This window comes from Nelumbo nucifera, chromosome 8 (genome assembly GCF_055504915.1).
Source record: "Nelumbo nucifera cultivar China Antique chromosome 8, China Antique-T2T, whole genome shotgun sequence".
Lineage (NCBI taxonomy): Eukaryota > Viridiplantae > Streptophyta > Magnoliopsida > Proteales > Nelumbonaceae > Nelumbo > Nelumbo nucifera.
In genome coordinates this window covers 581,818-602,436 of record NC_142656.1, presented here as the reverse complement: position 1 = coordinate 602,436, position 20,619 = coordinate 581,818, and the positions used below count along the sequence as shown (strand labels likewise).

The following is a 20,619-nucleotide window of genomic DNA, read 5'->3' as shown; positions in this document are numbered from 1 at the left end:
AAACATGCCTACTATTGGGATTGGGGTGAGGATGGGGTAGAGTGTCTTGAATAAGGAGCGGGTACAAGGATGGGGTGTCCCACCCCGAACTCACCCCGTTGCCATTCCTATATAATTGTTAATTATTAATGAAATTAATAAAAATATTAGCTTTTATAATTATTTTTATTTATTTGAAGTTAATAAAAATTTAATTTAAAAATATTAGAAACAATAACAATTATTAAAATTAATATGAATGATAAATAAAATTAAATTTATTAAAAAATATTTATTTATATTAAATTAACAATAATTTTTTTTTCTGTAAATCAACATTAAATGAAAAATGTAATTATTAAAATTTTAAATATTAATAGTAATTTTGAATACTTTTAATTAATTAATAGTAAAATTTAATTATTAATAATAAATAAAATTATTCAATCTTTCAGATTTTGTCACGAATCCCCGCTAGTTCTCTATATAATAAATGTATAGATGGATTTGAGTATAATACTAGAAAGACCTGATAATGTTAAAAACTTGTGACCAGTCAATCGATATCATAATTGTGATAATCATTCAGGTGGTATGTATCAAAATGTACATGGGGTTTTCATTGTTCAAAGCTCTTCCCATATCGTGTATTTTTCGCATTATAGATTTTATATTTTTATTTATAAATTACTATATATAACAAATTAATAGTCCTTAGGATGGGTGTTAACATCGGCCCAGGTCCGGCCCAATATCACCTGATCACCTTCACCCTAGCAGGCCTAAAAGCTCTTGCATAGGGTTTGTGGCCCAATCTCTCTCCCTCGGCGAACCACCCTGCCGGTCTACCTTGCTGCTTTGCTGCCTTGCTTGGCAAGCTTTAAGGAGCTTGAAGCTCTAATGAAACCTCTTTCACTCTAAACTTTCAAGGTTCCAAGCTGAGCTCCAAAAGTACGACGAATTCCTCTATCGCATAATTGGCATAAACAAGGTACTTATACAAGTATATCCCTAAAAACCCCCTTATATAAAAGCTTTTGATTCAATGATTTGTGTCATGTTTTTTAGATCTTCATCTAGATATTCTACTTTACCCTGTTGGAATAGCCTGAGATCTATGAAATTTTAGATAATTTCAGCATTTCCTCCTGATTTGCGATATTTTCTGTTCGTTCTTCCATGCATATGTAGATTGCCGGGGCTCAATCGAATTGAAGATGTTTCTTACCAGGTGAGAACACTTCGATGCCAATTACAGGGCTGCTGTCTATTTGTTATAATTCTTTATTTATTTTTACCGCTGAGGCATCCTTTTCCGTGGTCGAAGGACTGAATACGATAGGGGTGTCAACACATTCTCTCCGGAGGGGCGGTTGTTTCAGGTCGAATATGCCATCGAGGCGATCAAGGTAATCTAACACGCGTGTAAATGGGTGGGTGTTTGGGTTATCTTATACTGAGTGAAAAGAGGGTGCTTTATATAGGGAACTCGTGTTTCTTGCAGTTGGGTTCGACTGCAATTGGGTTGAAGACGAAGGAAGGAGTTGTGCTCGCAGTCGAGAAGCGCATTACTTCCCCATTGCTGGTTAGACACTTTTACTAATTTCATTTGTGTTCATTTATTTATTTTTCTTAGTTTCTTATGTTTATTGTTTTATTTTAATAGTTGCTAGTTATTTGGACAAGGCCTAGTTGAGTGGAGTACAGTAGTTGCTAATTATGGTGGAAGGTTGGTTTTGTGAATCATTCTCCTCTCTAAAGCCCCCTCCTCCACGAGCCGGTCAGACATGGTTGTACTACTTTTACACTGTCAGCATAGTTTTCAAGGTGCCAAGGCGAGGCTAGGCGACAGGGGGGCACCTTGTTGCCCAAGTGACTAGGCGTCACCTAGGCAATGGATTTTTTTATGTAGAAAACATAGATCCTAGGGTAGTTCCCTAGGTGGCTAGGTACCATAACCATATTTCTTTATTACTTATTCATAATTTAATAAGAAAAGTATAGAGTTCATGTTAAAGTATAGAAAACCAACATATTAATGAGAAGAAAAAGAAGGAAAAGAAAAATAAAAAAATAGGGGCTGAACCCTTATTTTTGTTATAGGAAAAGAAGAAAAGTAAAAATGTGTTGATTAGACAAAATTTTAAGTTTTTCCTTACTTATTGGTTCTGGTTTTAAAGTCTTTGAGGATTCAATACAGCATTTATCAATGTTTGTATTGATTAAACCCTAACAAATAAGAAAATAATAAAAAGAAATTAGTATATAAACACACAAAATGAATATTTTAGTTTAATAGTGCCTATTTTATAATTATAATGTCAAAAAATAAAGAATAAAAAGTATTTTATAATACATAGTACAAAACTGCTTGCCGATTAGGCGAGCCGAGCCTCAAAGGGTGCCTTGTCGCCTAGGCGTGGCCTTGACAACTATGACTGTCAGCATTCCTTGTTTAGAGCATATTTACAAGCAATCCATGGCTTGCTTATTGGGCTATGTATCTATCTTTTTTGCCAATACTTGTATTCATACTGGTAATTTAATGGTTTTTAGTGTTCAGGTATGGCTGCATTTATTTCATTTTCAATTTCTGTTGCAGGAGCCCAGCAGCGTGGAGAAAATTATGGAAATTGATGAACACATAGGGTGTGCAATGAGTGGATTGATAGCTGATGCTCGTACACTTGTTGAACACGCAAGAGTTGAAACTCAGGTGCTGTTGTTATTCACTTTTCACTCTCATAGGAATTGTTAATGTTGACAAATAACTCATTTTACGTATCATTTTCCAGAACCACAGGTTCTCATATGGGGAGCCAATGACTGTGGAGTCTACCACTCAAGCTCTCTGTGACCTTGCCTTGCGGTTTGGTGAAGGAGATGAAGAATCCATGGTTATACCTGCTTCTCTTTTGGATGTTAATTGTTTCTATTGTAATGAGCAAGTGGCAACTTAGTTAAGATGTTTTGCGTGCGAATAGTTTCTGTATGATTTCATCATATTTAATCTGTGCAAGATTGTTGTATCCCTTCCCCAAAATGGTCATATCCAAAGTTTTTGTTTTCTTGATAAGCAATAGAAAGTTATTGATTTTGTAACATGAATATTTGATTAAAGAGTCACTGACTGAAACAGTGAACCCTTCTTTGGTAGACTTGCCCTGAGTAGGCGAGTATCTATATCTAGCCTTTGATCTCTTAATGTACATTCAATCTCCATTGGAAACACTACCTTAGTATAACTCCTGTCTATTAGTCCCTTGCCTAGCTAAGGCATCATCTAGTCAATTAGCTGATCTCTCTACCCAATTGAATGATGTTCTTATATCCCTAGCTATATCACCTCTGTTATATGCTGTGCCCAGAAATCCAAGGTCCTTCTTGTTTTTAATCCATTCCACCACTACCCCTGCCACCACCTTAAAATCTCCCTCCACCACAAGTTTATTATATTTGACTATTTGAGGGAATTTTCCATTCTTAAACCTTGCAGTACTGTTAACACCATCTCTCTAGTTGAGTTGCCAAAGGCTATAGGCCTAAAGTAGATGGTAACAATCATGTGATGACAGCCCGCCCCTAAACATACATCAAATACATGAATTTCTACGGTTAGTTGTATTGCACCCATCGAAGTTCAAGTTGGTGGTTCCCACTTTATATGGGGCTTTTCAACACAGATAGATTTAGAGGAAAGTGTGTTTTTCAGGTGTATAGGGTGCTAGTGTTTGTGAGAAGCTGAGCAACCTCTCATACTCCATTGTTTTGCTGTTATAGTGGATTTCTGCTCATCCTCCCGTGGATGTAGGCACATGGCCAACCATGTTAACTCTCTGTGTTCTATTGAGTTCGTTTGTTCCTGTTTGTTTTTCTATTTTCCAATAAGTTAAAGGTCTTAGGTTTGTAGTTTCGCAACAAATTTGTATCAGAGCCTTTTGGTTTGTGACTGGGTTTTGTGATGGTGGCAAGAGCAGTGTCAACAATGACATATGACAAAGAGAAGTTTGATGGAAGGAACTATTTCAATTTGTGGCGTATCAAGGTGTGTACCGCGGTGGTGTAGTAGGGGTTGCTCAAGGTGTTGAAAGGGAAGGAAGCTTTATCGACAACAATGTCTGAAGAGAATAAAGATGATCTTCTAGAGTGTGCACTTAGTGCTATCCAGTTATGCTTGTCCAATGAAGTGTTAAGCATATTTGAACTCTAAAAAGTTGAAAAAGCGGGTGTCTTCCTATAAAAAAAAGCAGGTGTCGGAGAGTCAGCTTGAGGATTAGGTAGATGGCTTAATTGTGAAAGGCAGAACAAAACAAGAAGGGTTAGGTAGTTGGGGGAAATCCAGATCAAAGTCTAAGTCTTGGAAAGTTAAACACTATTAATGTCATGTGGTTGGCACATCAGGAAAAACTGTCCAAAGCACAAAGATAAGGGGAAAAAGAAGTTGAAAACAATTCTATAGCTACAAATGTTGCTAGTGGAGGGGGAAGTTCTGATATTTTTAGGATATTTTGACAGTGTTTGCTTGTAGCTCAAGTGATGAGTGGATTCTTGATTCAGGTTGTACTTTTCACATGTGCCCAGATAAAAATTGGTTTTCCACATACAAGGCAATTAGTGGTGGTACAATTTTGTTGGGGAACAATAAGGGGCTTTCTGTTGTTGGTGTGGGCACAATTTGGGTTAGATGTATGATGGTATTGTTAGAACATTGGAGGTTCAACATGTTCTAGAATTGAAGGAAAACCTAATATCTTTAGGCATTATAGATTTCCATGGTTATCAATTTTTAGCTGAAGGTGGAGTCTTGAAGGTTTTTAAAGGTGTTCTGGTTGTAATGGAAGGGAAGTTAATGGCCTTTATCATCTCTTGGGAAGCACAGTTATTGGCAGTTTTGATGTGCCTTTCTGATTATGATTTGTTTCCACTCAGTTATGGCATGCATCTGGGGTGTATGAGTGAGGGGCATGACAAAGTTGAGCAAATGGGGTTTGTTGTATGGTCAGAGGATTGGTAATCTAAATTTCTATGAAAATTGTGTTTTCAGTAAACAAAGCAGAGGGAATTTCAGTACACTTGTTCATAGAACCAAAGGACATTTTGATCTTTGGGGTCCTCTTTTAGTTACATGTAAGGGTGGTTCACAATACTTGTTGACATTCATTGATGACCATTCATTTTTTTTTTATCAGAAATGATAATTTTCATTAGAGATAAATTAACCTGAAAAACAGAATTCAACCTTTATTAGAAAAGGTTGATCCAATAAACATCAAACATTACAGCACTGCCCAATAAAGACTCTCCCTTACAGTCCCTTGTTTTGCTAGGGCGTCAGCAAAACCATTTGCTGATCTCCTTACCCACTTGAACCAAACACCCACCTCCCTTGTTATGCTAAGAATTTCCCTTATCAGCTGTCTATATTGCCAAATTCCCAGCTGCCCTGATTGCATTCACCCAATTACCAACTTGGAGTCTCCCTCTATCTCAATCTGCTGTAGCCCCAATTGTTTGGCCAGTTTTACACCTTGATGTAGTGCCAAGATTTCCGCTCTTAAGGAATCTCCAACTCCTATTGGACCTGAAAACAAAGCCATTACCTTGCCTTCATTATCTCTGAAAGCACCTCCTATACCAGATGGGCCTGGATTACCTATAGAGCTTCCATCAAAGTTCAGATTCACCCTTTGTTGTGCCGGTGGGGACTAAACTTCCTGTATCATAGCTTTGGAAGTAGTAGTAGATGCCACAATACCCCAACTTCTATAAATGTCTTGAACTGAGAAATCCTTAAAAAGATCACAAGATTTCAACCAATGGATAACCTTAGTAGTTATTCCTTCCACAACCTCTTCCTTGGATCTACATCTGCCTTTAAAGATCCTATTGTTTCTTTCCTCCCACACTGACTACAATACAACACTCTAGTGGCTCTCCACATAATCCTTCCACGAACCGTTGGTTGCCTGTAAAAAGTTGGATCAAAGAGGTTCACCACGCTTGAGGAGGGAGTCCACCTGCAGCCAAAGAGAGAAGAGAACCAAGACCAAATAAAGAACACAAAGGGACATGAGATTAGTAAATGTGAAATTGTCTCACCGGAACCCAAACAGAGGCAACAAACATGGGGGGAGAGTCACATATTTGGCCTCTTTATCTGCAATAAATCCAAGGTGCTGATTTTTTGGAGTACCACTTCCCAACAAAAGGCCTGAATTTTAGGGGGTACAGGGCTACCCCACACCTCCTTTGAAGGAAAGTTCCCTACAAGGTTAGAGGTCTGAAGCAAAATGTTATAGAAAGAAGAGCAATTGAAAAAACCAGAAGGGGAAGGTTTCCAAATTCTGCTATCTCTACAGGACTGATCAAGAAAGACTTCCCCTAACTGAGTGATCAAATCATCAACCATCCCCATTTCAGAATCCCTTAGACTTCTTCTGAAGCACAAATCCTAGGAGTTATCAACAAACACTGAAGAAATCACTTTTCTTTTGTTTTCAAACGATGAGTAAATAGAAGGAAATCTATCTCTAAGGGAGTTTTCACCAACCCAAACATCTTCCCAAAACAAGACTTTATTTCCAATGCAAACATTATATTTGAAATAAGGAAGCATAAAAGGCAAAATACCTTGAATAGCTTTCCAAGGAAAACACTGAGAAGCCCCAGGGTCGAGTCCTGCATCCCAACTGTTATCTGCCAATCCATGAATACTAACAATCACTCTATACCAAAGTCTGTCCTATTCCATCGGTAGTCTCCAAATCCATTTCCCCAGCAAAGCCATGTTTCTTAATCTTATATTTCCTAACCCAAGGCCTCCATCATCCCTACTCCTAGAAACCACCTCCCACTTCACTAAGTGATCCTTCTTAGTATCCCTTGGTTCCCACAAGAAATCCCTCATTATCTTCTCTAACTGGTTAGCTACTTTCATGGTACTCTAAAGGTAAACAGGAAATAAACTGGCAGGTTGGCTAAGGTTGACTTGATTAAGGTTATCGTACCCCCTAACGAGATGTAATTCCTCTTCCAATTTGCTAACCTCTTGAAGAATCTTTCAATTACAAGGTACCAAAAACTCTCAACCATTGGGTTCCCTCCCAGTGGTAGCTCCAAATATTGTAAAGGCCAGCCCCCCACTTCACACCCAAAATCCTAGCTAAGGAATCCACCTCTCCTCCTAAATTGAGCCCTGCCACACAACTTTTTCCCCAGTTCACTTTAAGATTGGACTTCCTTTCAAACTGAAGCACTAGACTCTTTAAGTTTCGTAATTCCCCTTCACAAAAGAAGATGATGTCATCTGCAAATTGTAAGTGTGTGACCACCACCTCCTCCCTACCAATCCTCCAACCTCTTATCAAATTGTTAGCATCGGCCCTCGAAATCATGGCACTCAACACATTAGCTACTAGGGTAAAGAGGAATGGGGACAATGGATCTCCTTGCCTAATACCCCTCTTTGCAGGAAATAAACCCCTAGCTACACCATTCACCAATATTGAGAAATGACATGAAGAAATGCATCCCTTTACCCAACTGTACCATCTCTCCCCAAACCCTCTCCGCTTGAGAACCTCTAGTAAAAAATCCCAGTCCACCATGTCATATGCCTTTTCAAGATCCAATTTGCAAGCCAACCCCTTTTCCTTTCTCCTCCTCTTCCCCTCAACACATTCATTGGCAATTAGTATTTGATCACAATTTGTCTTCCTTCTACAAAGGCCCCTTGATACGATGAGATTAGAGACGGGAGGATCTTTTTTAATCTTAGCGCTAGGACCTTAGAGATGATCTTATACATGCTTCCCACCAGGCTTATAGGTCTGAAATCCTTTGGTTGGAGAGCGCCCTTCTTCTTAGGAACCAAGGCAATAAAAGTTGCATTTGTTCCCGAGTTAAATTTGCCTCTTTCATAACTCTTCAAAAACCTCCAACAAATCTTTTCTAATTATCTCCCAACAATCTTGATAGAAGGCCATTGAAAAACCACCAGGCCCAGGAGCTTTATCTCGATCCATGGAGAAGATCGCATTTCTCACTTTTTGGGCCTCAAAATCTTCTTTCCAAAGACTCCAATAAGACGCTATCTTCCACCCTCCACTCCAAGTCCTCTAAGCTCTCACTAGGTCTCCCTGGGTTGTCATACACTAATTTGAAGTGATTAACCAAAGCTTGAGCTATATCATCTTCCCTTGTCAGCAATTGCCCATCCCACTCTAATTTTGAAACATAATTCTTCCTTCTCCTCCCATTTGCCAACGAATGAAAAAACCTTGTATTGATGTTCCCTTCCTTTAGCCATTTGCACCTGAATTTTTGCCTCCAACTTATCTCCTCTTTCCTAAGAAGATCTTCCAGTTCCTGTTTCAAATTCCATCTTTCCATCCTACCCTCTTCCCCCAATCTTCTTTCAGCTTCTAGTCCATCTAGCTCCTGCACTCTCTGACTGATTTCCACTTTCCTTTGCTCTAATCTACCAAAAACCTCTTTATTCCAAATCTTGAGTCTAGCTTTCAAGAGTTGTAGTTTCTTGTAAAACCTATACCCCTTCCATCGGAATTCCACTTGGTCCACTTCCCACCATTCTTTTACCTTCGCTAGAAACTCTGGATGAAGTAACCACATGTTTTCAAACCTAAAAGGGCATGGGCCTCCATCTAGTCTTTCTTGAGACAACCTGATTGGGCAATGATCTGAAATAGGTCTTGGCAATGCTGTAACACCTAAAATCCCCCATTCATCTTCCCAATCCACTGTAAAGAGGAACCTATCCAATCGACAACAGGTAGGGTTTTCTTGGAACTTTGACCAGGTAAAATTTGCTTGCTGAAGAGGGAGGTCCCGCAATGCAAAATTCTCCACAAAGAGATTAAACTTCCTCATGCCAGATGCAATCCTACGATTGGGGTTATTGGACTCGTTTAAGAATCTTATTACGTTGAAATCCCCACCCAAACACCAAGGGCCATCCCACAAACCCCTAACAGCTGTTAGTTCTTCCCAGAAAGCTTCCCTTTCCTTGTAAGAGGTGGAACCATAGACATTAGTTAGCACCCAAGCCCACCCATTTCCCTTTCTCTTCAATTTTATTGACATCGAGAAGTTCCCAATTAATTCTTCTTCACACTCCCAGTCTTTATTTCTTCATAAAGTAATAATTCCCCCTGAAGCTCCCCACGATTGTGCAAAGGCCCAACTCAAATTTCTTGTTGACCAGATGCTCCTCACCCATTTCTTGTCCACCTCAGACAATTTTGATTCTTGTATTAAGACCACATCTGGCTTTTCTCTTCTCAAGAAGTCTTTGATCACTTGCCTTTTCTTTGAACTCCCCAAACCTCTTACGTTCCAGCTTATTAACTTCATGGACAAACATTTCAGGTAGCCCCAACCAAACCACCCTCTTTACACCTTTTTTCTATCCTTCCTACCCCCACTCACTTTATCATAAACCACCCCACTCTTCAACCTCTCCACCTCACTCAGCTTTTTCTTCCTCTTCTTAGAAAGCCCTCCTACCTTCTTACTAGACTCTTCCACCTTCTCATTTCCTTCTAGTTCTTACCTGACCCCTTCCTCTTCTTTTTCCATTGTCCTTTTGATTTTCCACTGTATCCACTTTTCTCCACTGCATTTGGAAATTGAATAATCTCCTCCTCAACCCTACCCTCTTTCACATTCAGCTCCTCTTCCATTCGGATTCTAAATAGTTCCAAGATCAACTCCCAAATTTTGTCCCCTAGTTCTCTCTCTTCTTTTTCTGAATTTATCTCCCCCACTACCTCTGTCACTTGTCCCGAATGAAACGAATTGGCAGACTTTAAGGCTGGGCTGGAATCACCTGTAGGCCAGACACACACAGGACTTGGGGAAACAGAGTTAGTAACCAAAAACTGAACCTGAAAACAATCCAAACCTTGAGAGGAAGAAGACGCAATATGAGTTGCTGGAATAGCCTGAACCCCTTTTGTTTGACTTTCGCTGGGATTAGGACCCTCGAAATCAAGATCTGGATTGATTGCAGTGGGAAGCGGGCAGTTTATAGCTCTGCTTGGAGGAATCAGATTGCCATCACACACCGTACAAGCACCCATTCCCTGGTCTTTACAAAGGATTGAATCCCCTTTTCTCCCTGTTTCGGTTTTCTCCTCACCCGAGCCTGTTTTCTTTTTTTCCAACTTTCTAGGCCGAACCAACTCTCCTGGAAGTGTACAAGCCTCTTCTTCGAACAGTAACTTCAATCCTGGGTCATCTTCCTCCCCAAACCTTGAACGTCATTTTGTATACTACCATAGCTGGACTCTTCAACATACAACTCTTCTTTCAGGGACTCATTATCTACACTTACCCAGTCTGAAGCAGAATCCTCCTCTTCTAACCTCGTGCGTTTATATCTCGGATTAGGTTTATCTGGGCTAGTGGAGTAAGAGACCAGTCTTGGCTGCCACGCTAAGGTCGGACCAGACAAACGTTTTTCTTTTGAGGCAGTTGCAGACCAATCTGAAGAGGACGAAGATATACCACAGCAAATGTCCATAGTCTTTTGAACCTTGTTCCACCTCACGTGCCTATTTAAGTGGTCACCTGATTTATCTATGGGCTTACTTGCTGTTAGAGTCTTATTTCCAGGCCCATCCACTTGAAGTTTAAGACTTGGCCCACCAGTACCCCTCACTTCTACCGTTGGCCCATCCTTATAATTTTGAACCTGACCCAGTCTTTTTAAAAGTTTAGTATTGGTTCCCTGACTGCAGGCCTGGGCCATATCAAATGACAATCCACCTGGTTGCTGTTCCAATCTACCTCCACCTGTCCCCACCTTTGGACACTTGTTCAAATTCAAAAAGTCTTTTGACAGACTTTCTCCACCTTTGGACGTTACTACCTGGGCAAAAGTCCTAGTCCGATACTCTGATTTGCTAATTAAAGTGGAAGACTGGGGTACTGCTTTCCTATCCCTTGCTTTTACAGTTTCCTTCCCAGTGTTAACTTGAACCTTGGAGGCTACGTCATCTTCGTCTTCCCCACTCCTCCCCAATCTCCACCATCTAGCTTCTGTAGATGTTGCAATCCAAACCCTGAGTTCTACATTATCTGAAGTTAATTCCAAAGACCTTGGGATAAGCTTTGGCTTTGTTCCAGCTACATTAATCTGCACGGCACTCAGGTTGGAAGCATCAAAGGAAACCATCTTGCCTCCACCTAGCTTCGCAACTTTCCTGAATACCTCCATCTTCCATTGATGACCATTCATGAAAGGTCTGGTATATTTCCTGAAGTGCAAGAGTGATATGTTTGTCACATTCAAATGGTGGAAAGCCTTGATTGAAAAGCAGATTGCTAAGAAAATCAAGCATTTGAAAATTGATATTGGTTTATAATATTGTGTTGGCGAGTTTGATGAGTTCTGCAAAATTGAAGGAATTGAAAAGGATAGGAGTTTTCAACAGAGCTTTGTTGGGTAAGTGGTTTTGGAGGTTAGATATAAAAAAAAGTGGGTTTGGAGGTTTGGAAGAGAAAGAGAGGCCCTTTGGAGGAGAGTGGTGGCCTGTAAGTATGGGGTGATGAATTTTGGGTGGGACTCAAGGGAGGTGTGGCACTCATATGGTGTTAGTGTATGCAAAGGAATCATGAGCTTTAACTCTTTGATGATCCCCTTTTATTCTTGGAAAGTGGGGAGTGGATCGAGTATTTGGTTTTGGGAAGATAATTGGTCCGGGGTTGGGAAATTCTGTGAAATATGCCCAACGCTATACAATTTGAGCAGGAAAGGAGTGCCTATTTGAGAGTGTTATGAAGTAGTTAATGGTGCTGTGATCTGGAACCCAAATCTCAGAAGACCCCTGTTCGATTGGGAGGTGGAGGAGTGCATGGAGTGTATGGAGTGTACTCGGCTTTGAGAAGAAATCAGGTGGAGGCTGATCCAGTTAGGGGTGTTTGGGGGAAACCAGTGCCTCCAAGGGCTGAAACTTTTGCTTGATTGTGAGAGGATGCATTTTAATCCAGGATAATCTGAAGCTCAGAGGCATTCAGTTTCCAAGTAGGTGTGTGCTGTGTTTTTCTGAAGAGGAAGGTGTTTCTCACTTACTACTGCACTGCAAATTCACATTTCCAGTTTGGTCCTATTTCTTCAAGCTATTTAAGATGAACAGATGCAGATCCGGCTGAAATCTTTAGTTGCTGGCAAAGATCTGTGGTGGCATTAAATCTAAGATTTTATGGACCTGTATTCCCTTTGCTGTGTGCTGGGAGATCTGGAAGGAAAGAAACCGAAGACTATTTGAGGAGAAAAAGAGAAGTATGGAAGAGACAGTGGCTGTTATCAGTTCAACAGTTATTGGTTGGGTGCTGCGGCTTCCTGAGTTTCAAGGATTGAGGAAGGAAGATTTTGGTGCTGATTTCCGGATTTCTTTGAATGCATAAAAGAGTGATGACGTTTTGTGTTGTCTTTAAGTGATTGTTTTGTTTTGAAGTGATGTTGTAACGAGTCTTTTTGTTTTCTGGTGGTGGTCACATCTTGTCACCTAGTTATGTTTGTACTATTTTCCTTTTGGCAATAAAATTTTATCTTTATTAATCTTCAAAAAAAAAGAAGGAATTGCTAGACATTGCCACTGTTAGAAAAACACCACAGCGGAATGGGGTTGCAGAACGGATGAACAGAACACTCTTGGAGAGAGCATGTTGCATGCTCTTACATGCTGATTTATTGATGGACTTTAGGGCTGAAATTGTCAGTATGGTTACTACTTGGTGAATAGATCTCCTTCAACTGCCATTGAGTTAAAGTCTCTTGAAGAGGTGTGGTTTGGTTCTCCTGGTAACTACTTTGATTTGCAAATATTTGGTTATCTTGCATATGCTCATGTGAAAGAAGATAAGCTTTGGCCAAGGGCCTAGAAATGCATATTCCTAGGTTATGCATCTGGGGTGAAGGGATATAGGTTGTGGTGTGCTGATCCAAAGTCACCTAAGTTTATTATTAGCAAGGATGTAACCTGAGTCTGCTATGTTCAGTCAAAGTAAGGGGTTTGTTGATGTTGATGGGGGCAAGGGAGTTGGTAAGCAGGTGGTGTTAATGTGGGGACTCTGGACAGTGTGAGAAGACACTTGAGTTCAGGATGAGGTGCATGATTCCTCAAATGAAGAGGCACCTGAGGAGCAATGATGCCATATTGCTACAAGTAGACAGAGGTAGGAGTGCAACTTCAGTGGGCTCAGGTTGAGGTTTTGTCAAAATATCAATGGGCTTGGACTGAAAACCCAATCTCAATGTAGTTTAAAATCTTAAAATTGGGTACCTGACTTGCGCCCTCTAGATAGAGGAGGTAGACAAGACCACCTCAAAGGTATGATTATGTGCGTTTGATTGCTTTTGCTTTGTTTGTTGCAAAGGACCTTGATGGTCATGAGCCATGTTTTTATAGGGAGGCTATTTCTTGTGATGAATCTTCTCAATGGATGACTGCTATGAATGAGGAGATTGGGCCTGTCCATAAGAATCAAACTTGGGAGCTTGTAAAACCGCCACAGGGTTGAAGATGCAAGGGTACAAGGGCTTTAGTGTTTTTACCAGTTGTGAAACATAGTTCTATTTGTGTGTTGCTTGCCATGGTTGCTTTATTTGATTTGGACCTTTCAGCTTGATGTCAAGACAACTTTCTTACATGATGAGCTTAAGGAGAAAGAAAATTTACATGCATCAACTAGAGGGTTTCCATGTGTGCTTGTTGAAAAAATCTTTATATGGTTTAAAACATTCACCTAGGTAGTGGTATAAGCGGTTTGACACTTTTATGATTGGATATGGTTACTTTAGGAGTGATTATGATAGCTGTGTGTATCACATGAAGCTTAGATGGTTCATTTATGTATTTGTTGTTGTATGTTGATGACATATTGGTTGGCTGGTTGTTGCTAGAGGCATGCCTGAGATCAACAGTTTGAAGTAGTTGAGCAGTGAGTTTGAGATGAAGGATCTTGGTGCAACCAAGAAAATACTGGGTTTGGAGATTTACAGGGACCAAAGCGTTTGCATTATTGTTCTTGTACCAGAAGTAGTACATAGAGAGGGTGGTTGAGCGTTTTGGTATGGAGAAATGTAAGCCAGTGAGCACTCCACTCATAGTCCACTTTAGGTTAATTTTGCTTTGTCGCCACATATTGAGGAGGCATAGGAACATATGCCTCTTGTTCCTTATGCTAACATTAGTGGTAGTCTTATGTATGCTATGGTTTGCCCTTGTTAGGTATTTCACATGCTGTTAGTGTTGTGAGTTGGTTTATAGGATATCTTGGAAAAAGGTCACTGGTATGTAGTGAAATGGATTCTTCAATATCTCAGAGGCACCGCAAATGTTGGCTTGGTTTATGACATGGATTGTGACACTGACACCAGTGGTAGTGTTGTTGGTTTTGTGGATTCAGATTATGTAGGTGGTCTTAGATGGGAGATCTTTGACTGGTTATGTTTTCACTATCTCTGGGTGTGGCATTAGTTGGAAAGGAGTTTTCTTATCTGAGTTGCCTTGTCTTCTACATAGATAGAGTACATGGTAGTGACAGAGGTGGTGAAGGAAGTGTTATGGCTAAGAGGTTTGGTTGGTGACCTTGGCTTGCAGCAGGAGTTGACAGTTGTGTATTGTGACAGCAAGAGTGCCATACATTTGATTAAAAATCAAATGTTCCATGAGAAGACCAAACACATTGATGTCAAATATCACTTCATTTGGGGAATCATGTTTCAGGTCGTTGTTTTAGTGATGAAGATTGCTGCAACTGAGAATCTTGCTGATATGTTGACAAAACCTATCCTTGTGGCATTGCTTGGACTTGATTGGTATTTTTTTTTCGCTTCATGGGGCTACACAACAGGGGGTAGCTCATCCCTTTTCCCTTAACCCCCCCAACCCCTGGTGGCGCGGAATTTGATCTCAGGTCTCTACTCCGACGAGTCAGAGAACCTACCGACTGAGCCACCATCAGTTGGCTGGACTTGATTGGTATTTACATTTCTGAGACGTGCCCTTTGGGGCTTATGTGGTGAAGGTGGAGAGAGTTTACTATTCTTATGTGGCTTGATGGAATTCAAGACAAGGTGGAGATTTGTTGTGTTGTGCCTTGAATTCTTGTTGCAGCCTGCTCTATGCCCCAACCCAACATATGTGGAGAAAAGCTTGAAGGGAAAAATTCATTGAGGTTTGCGGTGGATGCAGTAGGACCTGGCCTGTTTCCCTCTCCAAGGAAGTTTCTTTGCAGTTACTTGGTATGATTTTGCATTCAGCTGGGATTCGAAACACAGAAATGTTGTAGGAAGGTCAGAATAACTTGTATGACTTATCTACTTAGATGTTTATTAAGAGTTTAAATGGTTATTGATATATCAATCTTGTATAGACAACCAAAAATGCTTTGCCATCAATTTTCTATTCAGGTTACTTAAGGAGTCCTTAGTCAGAGTATTTTAATCTATTGAGATGGTTAGATGCCATGTTAGTTTGGTTTGTATATATGTTTAAAATTTTATCATTGACGAAGTAGCTTATGAGTTGGTTATTGTTGACTTGGGTTTGAGTGCTGGAGTTGTTTTCAATTTTCGTAGGTTAGGAGGTACTCTGGCTGATCCTAGATGGTCTACATATGTATTTAAGTTGCCAAAACATGGCCAATGAATTTGGAGATTTTTTTTCTGCAATATTTGACTTTTCGGTGAATGAAACCAGAGCCCTTGAATGATTCTTGGGTTTTTTCCCATTTCTCTATTCTTTTGTCTTCTCTTGCAAGTTCTCTCAGTTCAACCACTAACAGCCATCAAATACACATGAAAAGGTCATTCTTGGTAAGCCTTCTTCTTTCAAGTTCCTTCTACTTTCAGCCTTCACAAACTTTCTGTAGAGATATTGGGCTGGATGGGCCTTAGTTTATTTGTTTTTCTGTAAGTTAGGTTTATGATTTGTGTTAGTAGGTAGTGGGCTTTAGTTATAGGCCTGTTTTCTCTCTCTTTTTTTTTAGTGTTTTTTATTGCTGTTTTTAGTGATGGATGCGCTACTAAGGGCACTCATGTAATTGTCCTTATTTTTACAACAAAAGAATAAAAGAAATCATTGGGGGCTGAAGAGAGATTTTGAATTACTCTCTCTTCTTCTTCCTTTTCTTCCATCTTCTTCCTCCATCACTTCTCTCTCTTCAATCTCTTTCTTTTCTCCTGTTTCTTTTCTTTTAATTCAGATTATTGCAGGTGTGATTTACAACTCTTTCTATAGGGAGAGAAACACTTCTCTCTAAATCAGCCCTGTCAAAGCTTGGTGAAAACCATGTTTGGTTAAATCATTAGAACAATTTTCAGAAATTCCATTAAAATAAGGCTATTACCCAATAGCCACTCTTAGACTCAAACTTGTTTTCTCATGGTCATCTGCCCAAAATTTTATCATTGCACCAAGCAACAGCCCCCTTAATACCCAATAAAATCTTTGTAATTTTTGGGAGTTAATGTTATATTATTTCGAAACATCTCAGCATCCTCTAAAATCAATGGCTTTAGAAGTTTCAAATCAAATTAATCGTGGTATTACCCAAGATAAATCTTTATCCACACCCCTATCCTCACAAACCCAAACCTTGACCTAAATCCACAAAAAAACATTAATTTCTTTTTAAGTTTCCCTACCACTCCAGCTTTGGCTTTGGAAGTTTCAAATCAAATTAACTGCCGTATTACCTAAGACAAATCTGTATCCACACCCTTATCCTCACAAACCCAAACCCTAACCTAAGTCCACAAAAAACATAAATTTCTTTTTAAGTTGCCTATCTCTCCAGCCTTGGTTCATATCCATCTTCATCATCATGACATGACTTTTTAATAGTTGCCTTCTTGCTTTTGAAAATAAAAAATTTGGAATGGTGGCACTATGGATGTGGAGTAGCTTCTATTTGTTAAAATACTTGAACACTCCCTAATGACTTGTAATTTTGTCTTGTACAGTCTCGGCCTTTTGGGGTATCTCTTCTGATTGCTGGTCATGATGAGAATGGCCCTAGTTTGTAAGTACCCTCTCCACTGAATTCATATATTTTTGTATGATCTAGACTATGATTACCGTTCTCTAGCTGCAATTAGATTGGACCTACTAAGGTAGTGTTTAATAATGGAAGTTCTGGAGAAGATTTTAATGTTTTCTATTTATATATAAAGAAAAGCTAGAAGCAATTACTTTAAAAATGAGATTCCCTTATTAATTTGTAAGCCATCCCTGCAATCAGATAACCTTGGTTGAATATTTGTAGCTGTCTTCAACAAGGCAATAGTAAATCCTCAGCATAGAGGTACCTTCATAGGGTGAGGGTGGCCTTGCTTTCCATCATGGGACACAACATATATATGTTATTTCTATCTATTATTTTTTGGGGGTGTATGTGCTATACAACATCTCAAGGCTGGACAACTCAACCAAAAATTTGAGACTAATGGTAATGCCCATCTTTTTAACACTTTCGAGTCTTTTGATGGCTAATCTCTAATTTAAAATATCTAGTTGATTTTGCTAGGCTTTTGATCTTGGTCATAAGAAATGCCCAGAAAAATGAGGTCATTGCTAAAGCAAATGTAGAAAGAAAGCTAGAAGTAATATCTGATAACATGAATAAACGAAATTCATTGGAATATCAAAGTTATTATGATATGGGTGAGGACAGGATATAAGAATACTTCTAAACTATATTTATATACCTTAGAATTTGGGTGAGCGTCTTAAGAATATGCACATAATATGCAGATACTACACAGATCCATCTGGAACATTCTGGCAGTGCAATGCAAAAGCAATAGGTTCAGGTTCTGAAGGAGCAGACAGCTCTTTGCAGGAGCAATATAACAAGGTATTTGCATCTTCTGGTTTTCTACTATTCTTTTTCTTAGTAGGCTTCCTATATGTTTGGAATGGTTGGTGAGTCTTTTTAGATATCTATCTTTCTGTTTAGCTGGTATTTGAAACATCCAAAAAGTTCTAGAGTATGGTCAATATCTGGAGATGGAAATCTGAGTAAAGTTTGACAATTTTACCTGGCCAATAGAATAAGGGGAAAAGAATAAAAGTAGGTTTACACAATAGTAACAACATAAAAATGATTGGATGGTTGAATTCTCTTGTGGAAGTGGCTTTGGTTGCAGAAAGGATCTTTTGAAACATTCCTCAATAATAACCAATGAATTAACCTTTGTATCGGAAAAAAAAGAACACTTGAGGAATAACCAACCATGGAAAGTGCCTTAGGGACATGCAAGGGTGGTCCTTAAGCTGTGATGAGATACCACCCCCTTTTGAACATGGGTGCATGGGTACTGTGGCATCAATCCCAAGAAACTCCTAGACCCTGTTCGTTTTTTCTTTTGGCCTTTACTCGGGTAAGTATATTTACCTGTGTTCTTTTATTAGTGAGATAATGATCATTTTATCCTTAGAAAGACAAAATTAGAAGGGACAATGTTGTTCCATCATGCGCTGGGAGAAGGGTATCACTGTAATTTTTCCATGGGTCCCACATGAATCGGCAAAAAGAATGTGGGATTGTTGGTCAATGGGAACCCATTGACCAACTCCCCCCCGCCCCAACATGCAACATTTACCAAAAAACGAACATGCCCCTAATAGAAAACTAGTTTAAGTACTCTGAAAACAAGAACGCAGAAGATATGTAGTAAACAATTTAAGGAATATTTCTTTTTTTCACTGTGGAATAAAAAGTTTCACGTATTACTTTTTCTCATCTCCCTTATCCTGGTCTATATAAATTTACATCTATGGGTGGTGGACACAAAATCTGAATTTGCTATTTTATACTCAAATGGGAATTAGAAACAAATTTAGATATTCATCAACTTTGTCAATAATTCTGAAATTTGATAAAATTAGTCAATGCTCAGAGGTGAATTAGATCCAAATTCGTGGATTCATTAACTTGGTCAGGGCGTTGACTTTTTAAAGTAGCACTTGCCTGTTGTTTTCAAACAAAAAGTGAAAAAAGGGAAAAGAAAATAATAAGAGTTTGAACAAAATATTTCAGGACTTTTTTTTAGTAAGAAAGAGTTCTTTAGGGCTCTTTTACTCACCTCATGGTCAAATTGCTTAACTTTACTGGATCACATTTCCAGATTCCAATATTTGATTGTACGTTTTATTTCTCATTTAACAATGATGAACCTAGGAAAGCTCTGTGGTGAATCTAATTAGTTGTTTCCCTGGATGTGCAGGATATAACGCTTCAGGAAGCTGAAACGATAGCTCTTTCCATATTGAAGCAGGTGATGGAAGAAAAGGTAGGTTTTCCACAATTATGCTCCTATCTGTTATTTGGGTTTGTCCACAAGCACCCACACCTACATGGGAGAGTTGCGCATGCTTATCTGTTGCTTTGGGTTGTGTTTGTGATCTTTGTTCTTAGGTGACTCCAAACAATGTTGATATTGCAAAGGTGGCTCCAACATATCATCTCTACTCCCCGTCTGAAGTGGAGGCTGTCATTAGTCGCCTATGAAGATTTCTTCCAAATCCATGCCTGTGGCTGATTTCTTTTCCTTTGCAACACATGCATACATTTTGTACTGTATTGTTTAGTAGGATTCCTCATTTGCTTCCGTTCCCCCCTCATTTTAGGGGCTGAGTATGTCCAAAGCTAATTCGGACTTTGGTTTCTTGATTGTGGAACTGCAGCGTTATGGCTTCTTAGTTTGAGATAAAAAGGTCAATGTTAAAAATCTTTATCTGGACTTAATGGTAAAGATGTTTCTCCTTAATGCCTGAAACAATTGGGTGGGGGTGGGGGTTATGGAGTCTGGATCTGCTACACAAGGTGTACACACAATCAGTGTGTGACTCATCCGGCAACTGTGTTAACAACTTGCATGTAATGGAAGACCCTCCTTTAGTTTAGTCTTTTTTTTTTTTTAAACATAATAATGGAGGGGTGTCTTTGTTTTTCGGTCACATGTAAAATTTTGATCCTATAAAAAGGTCAATGTTCAAGGAAAAACTTGAAAGAAAATAAAAAATGCATCGATTGACGTCCTGTCACAGCATATGCCATAAATGCTGTAGTCAAAATTGTTTTTGCAGTGGGTGGTCATTGGTCAAGTCTAGAAGCTCCTCTTCTTCCTTCTGAGCCTCAGTCAGTCTCAGAGTTCTGCAGGAACTCCAGCTGGCAGGTCTTGTCCTTCACCTTCCTCTTTGATTTTGAAGGTCCTCTTGATGGATTTCATGCTGCAAATACTAAATTTCCTCTTCAATGCTTTCTGAATTAACGATGGACTCCATTTCCATTCTTTTTTTTTTTTTACCTTTGGAACAGTGTTTTTAAAACCGGATGGGACCGGAAAAATCGGGAACTGGTCACCTGACCGGTTTCGTTTCACCCCAAAACTGTTGATTTGGTCAGCAAACCACTGACTCGGGCGATTAAACTATCAATCTGGACAATGGTTTTTGGTCTTTTTTTATTTTTTAATATATATATTTTAAATTTTTACATTTTTTTTAGTTAGAACAGATTGTCCATTCAGACCGTTCGACCTGGGAACCAGACCCAGAACAGTTCCCTGTCCTGATCTGGCAAATACTTGAATTCTTCTAGAAAACT

General features: G+C 39.3%; 1 protein-coding gene across 1 annotated transcript; it reads left to right on the top strand.

The window, feature by feature from the left end:
- The first annotated feature begins 802 nt into the window (after positions 1-802).
- Positions 803-19,780, top strand: LOC104600453 (proteasome subunit alpha type-5). The gene is made up of 10 exons (XM_010263371.3): positions 803-970; positions 1,171-1,210; positions 1,307-1,388; positions 1,484-1,564; positions 2,582-2,695; positions 2,775-2,876; positions 16,973-17,031; positions 17,763-17,865; positions 19,238-19,303; positions 19,429-19,780. The coding sequence occupies exons 2-10, from the start codon at positions 1,197-1,199 to the stop codon at positions 19,519-19,521; spliced, it is 714 nt and encodes a 237-aa protein (XP_010261673.1). The 5' UTR covers positions 803-970; positions 1,171-1,196; the 3' UTR covers positions 19,522-19,780.
- Positions 19,781-20,619: the final 839 nt, after the last annotated feature.